This window comes from Opisthorchis viverrini (assembly GCF_000715545.1).
Source record: "Opisthorchis viverrini unplaced genomic scaffold opera_v5_3, whole genome shotgun sequence".
NCBI classification, from domain to species: Eukaryota; Metazoa; Platyhelminthes; class Trematoda; order Opisthorchiida; family Opisthorchiidae; genus Opisthorchis; species Opisthorchis viverrini.
This window is the reverse complement of record NW_008751659.1, coordinates 2,466,443-2,478,408: the sequence shown is the minus strand read 5'-3', so window position 1 is coordinate 2,478,408 and position 11,966 is coordinate 2,466,443. Positions and strand designations below refer to the sequence as shown.

The 11,966-nt window shown below is 45.8% G+C and overlaps 2 protein-coding genes across 2 annotated transcripts in view; one reads left to right on the top strand and one right to left on the bottom strand.

Annotated features, from left to right (window-relative positions):
- T265_00334 (hypothetical protein) overlaps nucleotides 1-6,624 on the bottom strand; it is a gene marked incomplete at both ends in the record, with an annotated part of 12,936 nt that extends 6,312 nt beyond the window's left edge. Inside the window, 2 exons of the mRNA XM_009164079.1 lie at nucleotides 3,149-3,197; nucleotides 6,351-6,624. Of these exons, the coding sequence (XP_009162343.1) occupies nucleotides 3,149-3,197; nucleotides 6,351-6,624 (323 nt within the window). The remainder of the gene's footprint in view (nucleotides 1-3,148; nucleotides 3,198-6,350) is intronic.
- A 5,100-nt stretch (nucleotides 6,625-11,724) lies between these two features.
- T265_00333 (hypothetical protein) overlaps nucleotides 11,725-11,966 on the top strand; it is a gene marked incomplete at both ends in the record, with an annotated part of 6,730 nt that continues 6,488 nt past the window's right edge. The window contains one exon of the mRNA XM_009164078.1: nucleotides 11,725-11,890. Within this exon, the coding sequence (XP_009162342.1) occupies nucleotides 11,775-11,890 (116 nt within the window). The remainder of the gene's footprint in view (nucleotides 11,891-11,966) is intronic.

The window sequence follows — 11,966 nt, the reverse complement described above, 5'->3', positions numbered from 1 at the left end:
GCGGATTCGGTTTAATGCTCCTTTCTGGAGGCATTTTTTCTTGATTCTCAAGCCCACCATAGCGTTTCGAAAGAAGGCAGGTTATCACGATCTCATAATAACGGCCGTCATGGTCATTATAAAATTCTTATTAATAGCAGTGGCCGTATACCGCACATCATTTGCCACTCGGGGACTTTCCAACGTTGGAACGGAAGTTGGTTACAGGAAATCTGTAGCTGGCTTGCGCTCAACCTTTCTTCTGGGGCCCCTGAGTATGTCTACACAATATATTAGTGACGCGTCACGGTGCCATCATACGCGCGGGCTATCTGCTTATTTTTACTACAGCATTCTGTGCTAATGACTCTGTCTTGAACATGGCATGTCATCTTGCCGCACATGAGCGTCTCCAGTTTCCGGAGTCGAACTCTAGATACTTTCGGACCAATCCTCAAGAAGGGCAGGGACTAAGGAGTAATTATATTTTACTTCATATCCGTGGTCGCCAAGTGCGTTGTCATAAAGCGGTAAGGCCTTGTAAACTACAACAACCATATCAATTATCACGTGTATACGACGTGTCACTAGTTCGGCGCCTAACGTTTCTTCAGCTATGATCCGTTCGGAGACTACTTGGTAGTTAGTATGATGAATTATTCGCAAAATTATAGGCTTTTGTTTGTGTAGGCGACCGCGTTAACCTAGGTGAGCCCGATACCGTTTTTTGGTGTCGGGATATTTTAGGTCAAGTCCAGCCCACATGCCCCGTCCGGTTCATTCTGCTCTTGCTTAACTAGATGAATTTCCAAAGTGACCATACATCTGGAAAAGGACGATCTACTATTACTGTTACCCTACAACTCCGTTGACGTGGGTAAACCCGGGAATGAAATGATTTGGCCTTTGATAAAACATTGCGCTGAACACTCCGTAATATGCTCCTTGACAAAATGTGAGCAATTATGAAGCTTTTAGAGAGAATATTCAGGGGTCAACATTATTGAATAGGAAATCAGGAGCGACATTTTCTGACAGTAGGGAAGGAACGAGACTCGCTTTGGGATTCGAGGAACTTAAAAAGACGGAAAATAATTCAGAGCTCACCATGTGGTATGAAGTCAAAATGAAGGGAAAGACCACGTAGGAAAATTTAATTCAGCTAAATCTGTCATTGCCACAGTTTTCTGACACCCAGTATTATGCGGTGGAGGCGGCAGGAGAGTGGGTTGGAATGTGGGAGCAAATATTTGGTGTGCGACGCTAACTCGCTCAATCATTACCATGCAACTTAATCCAAGGGTGATTACAGAGCAAATTTAAGTCGCAGACATTTCTCAAAATTGTCGTCTCTATCCTCCATGTTACATGAAGCACACTCCTTGAAAACGTGCTTCGACGACCCATGATATGACGTGATGGGAAATGACGAAGTAAAGCCACTACTTTGGATTAAGTTATTCGCTCTCTCTTTCCGTTAACTACGAACGCTAGAAAGAGATGGACCGTTGGCAGGACATTTGCTGGGACTTGGTGGAAGAGAGACACAGCGTCAAAGTCCTGTTTTTTTGGCGAAAAGCAAAGTTCATTTTATAAGGATTGAATAGGTGGGCAATTTTCGTACCGTTTAATTTGTCCGATAACACACCGTCCTTTCCGTGCCATCATGCTTTGCTACCTGAGCGAGTTGCAGTCAAGCTTTCTGTTAATTTTCCTCACGATTTACCGTTAATTTCTTCTAGAACCACGGTATAATCCTCTATACTGTCTGCCCACGCCTACTTCAATAAGTTAGTCACCGCACAGTTGCGACCACTGAACGGATGCAGGCGAATTTCATGGAATTCGTTATCCCCACAATTATTACTGACCGATCGTCGTTGAATAAAATGCACGCTACTTGTCTAATAGGACATCTAGGTCGTGCGTTTAGCACAACTAACCGGTTCTATGCTTTGAGATCACAGGATTTTAAGCCGGGTATTTTCGATATTCAGTTGGTTTACCAGGATGAAGTACGTGGCACCACTATCAACAGTGTAGAAGTCAACTAAGCGAACTAGGTGACCCTCAACTGGCCTCCGGGTCAGAAAGCTTTGCTGCCGCTTATCTATATCATTTGTACCTGCGAATGACCTGTTTAGCGGGTTTCTGCTCCACACTGTCATTCCCACATCAGAGCAGGGACCCGAAGGATTCCCATGCCGTTGGAAAGAGTCAGTACGGATCCCGATTCAAGATGATTCTGGATTTTGAATTTTCATCATCTGGGGGGGAAATCTCACACTCAGGCCAAATAATGCGATAACTTCTTCGTTTCAATGAATAAAGGGTGAAAGGATACCGACTGCGAGCGCGAAAGTTTCAGGGGTCCAATGATGGTTGAAACATCAACTGGAATGAAGATGACGTTTCTCAGGGACTGGTGTTTATGTTAACCATGGTCGGCTGTAGAACGTTCGGTGGAGACTGGGTTCAATTTTGGGCACAGTCGAAATTAGGATGCCCCAAAGATGTAGTGCCAATTGGCCATCTTCAGCTGCAGATCTCGTGATATAAGTGCCAGCAGGGAAAATTAAAGAGGTATTATAATGGGACTCCTGGTACAATCCATACAGAAGTGTGACTTGGAGATTTAGGACACTCTCGTTTCGGTTTAGGCCGCCCTTGTTTTTGGATGGTCTCGGCAGTTTTGTGTAAACGAAGGCTGTTGTTGTCAAAAGTGATGATTAATGAGACCCTAATCTTCATAAGAGACTGGAAAAGCTTCCGTGTAACGTGTAAAACGATGGTTTTTGAAGTATCTGTTTTATGTCCTGGCGTGTATACCCGAAGTGGGCGACTATCTGCCATCGTTGGCCATGTTTGCACGCCACGTTTATCTAGCCACCGGTGGCTAATTTTAGATAAGAATGGCAGACTCGAATGTTTACAGACGTTTTTATAACCGTTGCAATCTGAGAGTGCGAAAGTTTGGCCTGGCCTACTCTCTACTGGCTAAAATGCCTGTTAGTTAAAGCTCTTTGGTAATGCACAAGCCGCGGTCATGACTACCTGCTGGTTTGCCACCCGCATACACGACGGGTAGAAACCTTGTGTAGTGGTGAGGTGAAACATCCATGGGTGCTCAAACTGTTGCATTGCGCCATCGTGCCCTACTGCCACTAACCGCCCCTCTAGTGACGCGAATGCTTCGACAATCACCGGTGGATCGGGACCTGAATGCAAATGCGAAAAGCCTAATAGGCAGCACCAATCTGACCTGTTTGTCGCTTTCAGGTCGGTTGTATCAATCACCTGGCAACTCCATTAACTACGATTGACGATTTCCCGGTAAAAATATATATAATGGCCCCAAGATACGCTGCGACACCAACGGATTTTATCGATGCACAAAATGAGGAAAAGCTGAGCACTAACAAGTGATATCAGTCTTGGTTTATTCGACTGTGCTTATGACTATGACGGCGACATGCAACCAGCCAGCTGGGCAAGCCCAATATTATTGTTTCATTTTGAAGCCACCTGATTGCTTCCGGGACTACTCACCTAGCCTGGCGGAATCTGAAGATAACTGAATGCATAATTCATTTAGCGCCCGTACTGTGCCTTCGACAGAACGCGGGGTATTATCAAAGGTAAACGAAACCAGGTAAGAAGAGTGATGTGTCAAATTAAATATAATAATAGCTTTCGTTCTGCCTCCTCAGGACGACCCTCTTATGCTGAAGCTTTTGAGTTCAGGTGATTTGATTGAGTGCACCCGTAGACCTGACCTAGGTGAACTATACTAAGTCAATTATAATGATAGCGCGCATGGCCATTGAATACATTTCATCCAAACCAGTCAATGTACGCGTAAAACAACCATCTCAACTTTCATAATCTCTGTTAATCTTGCGCGCGACCCAGTATACTATCCCTCAGTATTTAGCCAGGGCAGCTGATCTGAAAGTGCAGGAGCTATCAGAGCGTTTGTCTTACCATTGAGCGTCAACCGAGGATGATTACAGCTCATTTTTGGGAAACCAGTGATGCTTAACAATGACCCACTGAACAAGTTGAAGGCATTCAGTGATTGTTCGGTGGATTCTGCGTTCATCGATCCAACCGAACCGTATTCACGTCTTCAATTCGTAGTCTATAGCGTGCCATTTCTTTTTTATTAGCGTGCGCTCCGGGGCAACTCAGTCATCACAATTTCCTCTAGAATCTGTTCTTCGAACAGCAATCTCCTCTTAGCAGATAATTCCATACTGTATCTTGTCATACATTGCATACATCCTTTAGAAATGCGGTGATTTATTAGGAAACTCAAACTGGCAGCGGATTTCCATAGGGTATGTTGAGAACGAATGTTAGGTAGGAAGTTTCATTAGTCAAAATGTGCGACCGTGGGGCATAGGTAACCGCATTGTCATTTGGAAAAGCGAAGCATTTATATGTAATATCTCTCGATGGTCGGACAGCCAAACACTCACTGAGTTGGCAAGCACGAAGAATAAGAGTGCAGGGAACACCCTGATGATACCGAAGAAGCTGAAACCCCAAAATATTTAAAATGGTTATGGAGGACTGTAAACTTTACAGTAAATCACGTACAGATGCCGAAAGTTCAAAGTAAGGGGAAAATGAGCAGAAGAATGACGTTTGAAAACGGTGTGCTCTGCCACATTTCCGTATCGGTGCTTTTTCACAGGCTGACTCTGACTGTTCAGCAATACGTGATTTGCTGAGCATGTTTCAACGTCCGTTTGATGTCACTGATATTGGAACTTCAGGGTATCATATCGTACATGAAAAGCAGAAATGGTCTTGATAGCCCATCCAGAAGGTCATCAACGTAGACCAGGTGTGGAGCTGGAAAAAGAGCCGGTTGAGCTGACTTCTGCTCCAAATGTTCAATTTGACAGGGACTTCCTAAGCCAGCGTAGAATTTAAAATTTAGTTTCACAAAATCGAGTTTGTAGTGAGGAAATCCGGGACTCGAATTTCTTTGCCTAAGCCAGCGAAAATTTAAAATTTAGTTACACAAAATCGAGTTTGTAGTGAGGAAAACCGGGACTCGAATTTCTTTGTTAATTCGGAAAAATATTGCATCCGATACAATTTGCCCGTTTTTAGGCAGGGTTCATTTGTCAATAAATACGGACATGTTCGTCATGGAATATTGGCTTCGGGGTAATTCGCACTCTGTTGAAGATTGCAGAAGTTTCTCAGTATGGCGACTGAAGATTGCACGATGCGAAATGCCTTTCATCACTTTGCGCAGGCTCCGGCTATGCTAGTAGGCTTGTACCTACCTAGGCTATGTGATCGATAGATTCACGTCCAAATTACTTCTTTCCATGTGAAATTACGGTTGCTCCCATCGGGCGACTGAGACATAGAAGGTTAAGTTCTTTGCCAAATTGAGCGACGCTTTTTAGGATCCCTGAAAAGACCCCATTCGGCACCAACGCACTGGAAAATTTCATCTTCTACAAGTGTTGGCGAAATCCTCGCGTGAATATCAATCTAGTTCGAGGGTGTCCGTGGTGATGGGTTTTCTGACAAATAATAAGTGCAAAAATGATGTTCTATGTATGCTTAATATAACCCCATTCGTTCATATGATGATTTCCAGGCATGTCAGGGCATCCTTCATACTGAAAAAGCACCATTATTCATGAATAAATATTATTTTAAACAAAATGAATCTATAGCAAGGCTCTTTGTATGGTGTATTTCCCCCTATTCAGCTTGAACATGCATGCAGGAAAATGCCTTGTTTTGGCGCGAGACTTTCTCTCTAAACACGACGGATTTGGGAAAAAGTGCAAATGCCCTACAAAGACTGGGAATCCTCTTGAACGAACGCTATTCCGTTCGACTTTGTGCACCCCGTCGACCTTGCGAATTTCCTATGCGGTCCATATGCACGTCCATGTTTGAGTTGGTCGAGGAAGATACGCGTTCTTGAGGAGGCGGTTCTGGGAGAAGTCTTGAATCTATGTTTGAGAACAAAACCTCCTGGTCTAGGGGATGTTGTGGTCAGATGTCGTCATAAGGTTATTACCATGACCCAGGGAAACATTAATTATCAAGGATTCACGGATTCATGATAATTAATAAATTTTTAAAAATGACCTTTTTATTGGGGCAATAAATTCAAATTAAATCGGAATACATGTAAATGAGACACATGCGGCTTATCAGGCCCGCCTTGTATCTGCTAGGCAAACGCTAAAATAACAGGTCCAGCCAGCCCGCAAATATTTCTCTGATGCATTGAAGAATGAACACACAAATCGGAAGTGCATCCAGTCAGCTACTACAGTCACATGCTAGATCTGTAGTAGATTGACAGACTGACACGAACACGCACAAACTATCTGACTTATTGAAGCGGCTACTACAGTTCTTCACTCCTAATTTAGCCAACTCCAGCTTGGTAGCGTTCGACGGGGTTTCGACCAATCGGAGCTCGGAAGCAAGCGGCCAGAACTTTTGGCCAATCTGATGCGGCATACACTTCTCGGCCGTAGCAGCGCCTAAACGCGAGCGGTACAGCGTTGTCGCTGTGAAATTACGTCCTATTCCGCCTTGAAGTTTGTCGACGTAGCTTCGGAGCTTTGGGTTTGTTTGCTGTAGTATGCACGCCATGGATGCACCAGGGGACAGTGATTCTCCAAATCAAGTGTTCACGACGGTTTCTGCGGAAGGAAACAAATCTCATGAAATGAAGCCCAGTAAGCAAGGTTGTACATCACTAATACTTGTATATAAATCAACCGCAATGGCAGACACCGTACACCACACTTGTATTTGCGTCACTGGTTTACGGATCATATCCGTCCGGCACCGTGGTTGTAATGCGTGCTCGGGCTGGTCCTCCGACTGAATGGTGCCGAAATCAGAAAATTTCCTGAAGGAATTTCCCGGGCTTGAATCACCCTGCCCTGTGGAAATGACTTGCTCATCTGCCGACCAGTTTTTTGTGCCATATCCACTTGGCTGGGACAATTCGAATCTCGTAGAACACGTTATCACACTGCCGAAGGCTTGCCCTTGAATCCACTGAAGGTGTCTTCCGCTGAAGTCGTAAACAAACGCTATGGCCTTCGCTGCAGGAGCGCAAGGTTGCTGTATGATGCCGGTTGAGTTTTTGTGACTAAACTGCCTTTTCTGTGGCGGGATAATGTCGTGCGGTTTTCTAAGCTTACGCCGAAGCACTGCCTCTGCTGGTGACGCTCCATCAGGCGATTTGGGTTTGGCGTCGCTCAATATGCTAGAAGGAACCGGTGGTACTCCCCATCTGGACTTCTAAAGTGCAGGTTTCAACGAAGCATTCCGCCTGGCCGTCCGACTGTAGATGAATCGCCTGCGAGCGCACATGGTTTACGCCATACTCCAGACAAAACTCTGTGAACACCCACGGTGTGAACTGACTACCATTGTCAGATTTTTACTCTGGTGATCCAAAGCGACTGAGCAATTATCGGATTTCGAGGACTGTAAGCAGTTATGGGGTTGTTAACTGGATAAATTTCCGACCCTTTGCTGTTGGCATCCACCCCGACCAGTGTTGGCCACCAACTGGACCCGCATAGTCAATGTGAAGACGAGGCCAGAGTTCGGTTGGTTTCCATCACGACCGTAGGTCGGTTTTAACGGTGCCTTGGATGCTTCACCACACCGCAGACAAGATTTGGGGACTTTTCTCAATCTGGAAGTCCATCGAAGGCTTTTAGACGTAACTCTGAGGAAGGGTTTTCATCCTATTTGTTCCCAGACTAACTTTATGAAACTGATTCAGGACGGCTGGTTGTAACTCCTTTGAGATGATAACGCCTTCCGAAAATGAAAGGTATCCATCGACTGGTAATAGTGCGTCACGCTGGTTGAAGTAAGGTCTGTTAGTCTTTTGGGCAGGTACGCGTCCACTGATGGCGGTGATGTTCGATGATCTGCTGCAGCACAAGGTCTCCGTCGGTAGCCTGGTGGACGATATCGACAGTCACTAGGAGAATGGGGACCGCTTCGGATGAAATTCAGTTAACATCCAATTCCAAGGCGGTTGTTGCGACTACAGTATCTTCTGGTCCTGGCCTACTTGAATGAATAAATCACAACAGTGTGTCGACTTGTCAAGGGCTGGTGGTGGACTGTTACTTGATCTTGAAGTCATATCCCAGAAGCAGAGTGGTCTATCGCTGGGGACAGTTGGCAGTATATGCCGGGATTCCTTTGTTCGAGCTAAACACAGTAAAGAGGGAATTGTGATCGGTCAGTTTGGTGAACTGATGACCATAGAACATTTTGCGAAACTTTTTGACGGCAAATCCGGTCGCCAAACCTTCCTCTATACGACTGTAGTTGCGCTCGGCTGACCTGGCCGCATGTCAAATGGCTTTTGGGTTGCGGCTTGGAAATACATGCAAAATCACTGAGTTAATTCCATATTTCAAAGTAAGAGGCGAGATGGCTTAGTAGTTATAGCATGGATATTGTAATCGGAAGGTCCGTGGTTTGAGCCCTACATCTGCATCTCGATTTCCGGCTAGGCTTGGGCAACCTGGCAGTATCCCAGCCGACGAGCTTCCTTCGGGTGGCATGTTAGCTAGGCTCCGAAAGGCTGCTACAGCTTAAAAGTTATTAATTGTTTACTATATTCGAAGCACCGAACGCCACAACGGTTTCCATCGATAGATCATAGTGGGTGAGTAGCAAATCGGAACTCAGCATGGATTTGACAGGTTCAGGAGCGCGTTGGTTCGTCTGACCAATCCACTTCTCCTTGGTGAGTAGCTAGTTTATTGAATCTCGGAGGCGATGCATGGCAGGTAGAAAACAACTGTAATGGCTGCCGTGACCGAGGTAAGACCTGAGGAACTTCACGTCTGTGGGTGCTGGCATACGTTTGATGGCGTCGATGTTCTTCGGGTCTGGTCAGCGGCCATGTTCGTCATTAATAAAGCCAAGATACTTCATTGACTACATTTTGTCAGCGCACTTTGAAACAGTACTCCTGAATAGGACTAATCACCTAATTAAGGCGCTGCCACAGTTCGTAGCGGTTGAAAACATAACGATGAGGTCGTCCAAGTAGGTAGCAATGCAACAGAGGCTCCCCGTCCGTCAAAAAGCTACTTTGACACATTAACGGTATCTCGTCTTCTTCAACGCTTCAGCATTCTGGATCCAATAACTATCTGTAGTCGCACAGGTGGTCTTTTTACCTGAGGTTTGGCGGTTCCTCTAGAGGTGGCATAGCTTCGAGATGTAGAGCCAAAGTCTATTTAGATGAATCATTCCACAACCCCAGCACCAAGCATCTTGCAGGGTTGTGAACAGTACCTTCCCGTAAAAGCCAAAATCATAAGCGGCATTGTCCAAAACGGATTTCACCAGGTGGTGCTGCTTGACTTGTTTCAAATCGGCGTCCGAGAGTTCTTCGATTATCAGGTATTCTGTGAAGTCCTTAAAAGTGTAACAAGAAGCAGCAACGAACAAGCGCGTGATCCGAAAACAAATTGGTGTTCCAAAATGACCAACTATCCGTAACTGAACGACGTCATCTATAGCTGGTGGCAGTTTAGCCTATCCGCATCGAACGCTGGCTCGCATACGCGGGACGCGATGTTGTCAAGCGGCTTCGGATGTTTCGGAAATTAGCACTGCACTGTGGTCAGCAGAATAAGCTTATCGTTGTCAGTGCATTAGGATTCCACTCCTAAACAACCGCCCATTTAAGCGTCAGCAGCGTTAATTCTCCACACTTGTCTATTCATGCCCACGGCAACCGCATGGGCCCTTGGCCCGCCGTAAGAAAGCACTCAATGCACCGTAAAATCTGTGTTTGAGTTTATCAGATCTATCGTCGTTTGAGTGCAAGCAGAGACGATGAACAGACAGCGATTATCGGCGCGTCTACGGAATACTCTTACAGACGTTCTCAAACGAACCACACAGAGACGACTATCAACGGACATCACCAGAGCTGCGTAAACAGCAGCGAGAAGTTGATGGGGTTTGAACGATGATTTCGAAGTGGCTATGGCCGTGGCGACCGAGTCAACTGTAGCTATTTCGGCTAACGACAATGGGCGGTGAACGGATCTGTCAGTCTTCAAGAATGTCACTAGCAACGGCGGGAATTGAGGAAGAACGAACACGAAAAAGAAGAAAAATAAAGGCTTCAGCAATCGTCTGCTTTACTTACCCATCTTGCTGTGTACTGCAAGTAAAGCGACCCATCTGGTGGCACCAAGTAACGGTTGATGTGGCATGAGACTATCCGTAAATGTGTAATTCACTGTTTTATGTGTGCTGAGGTACTGCCAGGGAGTCCAGACCTAGACGGGAGGACGCTCAGGGTCCTTAACTAAAGTCTTTCACTTGAAAGCCTAACCGCAAGACAGTGCTGGTTGGCCTAAGACCATCATGGCAGCCCAAATGTTTAAGGAGTAAGTCGCCACACATGTTCCAAACATCAACCTAGAGGACCAGGAGGCTGTGTTAGTCAGACCTGTACCCAGTGACCAAGCTGGTGTGACAGGTTCATTGACCGCCACATGTGCACTTTTCAGTATAGCTCAGTAGGTTATGGGAATGCACAAACCGTCACACCGAGGTAAGGCCCTATCTCTTCGTGACAGGATAGCAGTAAAAACGAAATTAAAAACCTAGAACACAAGCCAGAGGACTTTAGTGGCGCATTACCTAAGGTTGCTAAAGTTATGGGCAGAAATTGCAGCTGCCTACCAGCATTGGAGACTACTTTTACACACAGCACTTCCATAACATACGTTTTAGTAGTGAAGTCAAGCTAGATAGTACTGAGGACGTTTTTACATGGGTCTACATCATGTTCCTGTGCACGTTACGTGTCAGGGGACAGTAGCACTTTAGGAATTGCAATAGCCGCTGACTGCACTATGGAGAGTATAGGTTCAGTTCAAAACCAGATATAGCACAATAACTCGCAAGTGATAAAAGGTCAATCAAAGATGCCAACTCCGTGGTTTCCTATAAGGGTGTAGACGCTACGAAATCCCCAGGTGTCATACTTCTGTGGGATTCAGAAATTCATTGCCATGCTAGGATGGAGAATGCCGTTTTTGTGGATGTTACTTGCTTCACGAAAGGAATTATTGGATCGATTAATTTCAGTGACCAGCGGACTGCTTCTTCCTAACAGAACACCGATCCTCGCCTTGCTTGTTGCTCTTGCACAACCATCCTTATTGTTGACAGCAACACTGATTTGGTGATAAGGAGCACGTTGTTAGGTTGGGCGTTGTAGTAGATGGCTGTACATATGCAGGCGCGACGCATCTGAACTGGTGCACTCCACAACGCCCCGATGTGACGTTGGTAGATGGCGAGACGTTTGAGACAAACCCGCCGCAATCGGCGGACAATTAAACCCCCACCAACGTTAGTTGTTTTGCGACCACAACAAGTTATTTAAGAGTAGCCACAGAAGACAACTGAAGATGTAGAAAGCCCGGTACTGGTGTTTACATATCCAGCACGGTCAAACAACCTGAGAGGAAACTGGCAACACGAGTACCACCGACTTCGGTTCGTTGGCATACCTTCCAGTATATTTAGAAGAAGACATCTAGAAGACACCAGCTTCTCTGTCAAGGGTCGAGTTGGTACTGGTGCATATCCAGCACGGTCAAACAACCTGAGAGGAAACTGGCAACACGAGTACCACCGACTTCGGTTCGTTGGCATACCTTCCTTCCAATTTAGAAGAAGACATCTAGAAGACACCAGCTTCTCTGTCAAGGGTCGAGTTTACAATGCTGCGGTGCGCTCCATATTACTATATGGATCAGAAACCTGGCCGCTGCGCGCCGAGGACGTCAAAAGACTCAGTGTTTGACCATCGATGTCTTCGGAGCATTGCCCGAATCTGGTGGGAACACCGGATCAGCAATTCTGAAGTACGTCGAATGGTATTCGGGAGAAATAACTCACCCTCGATAGATGAA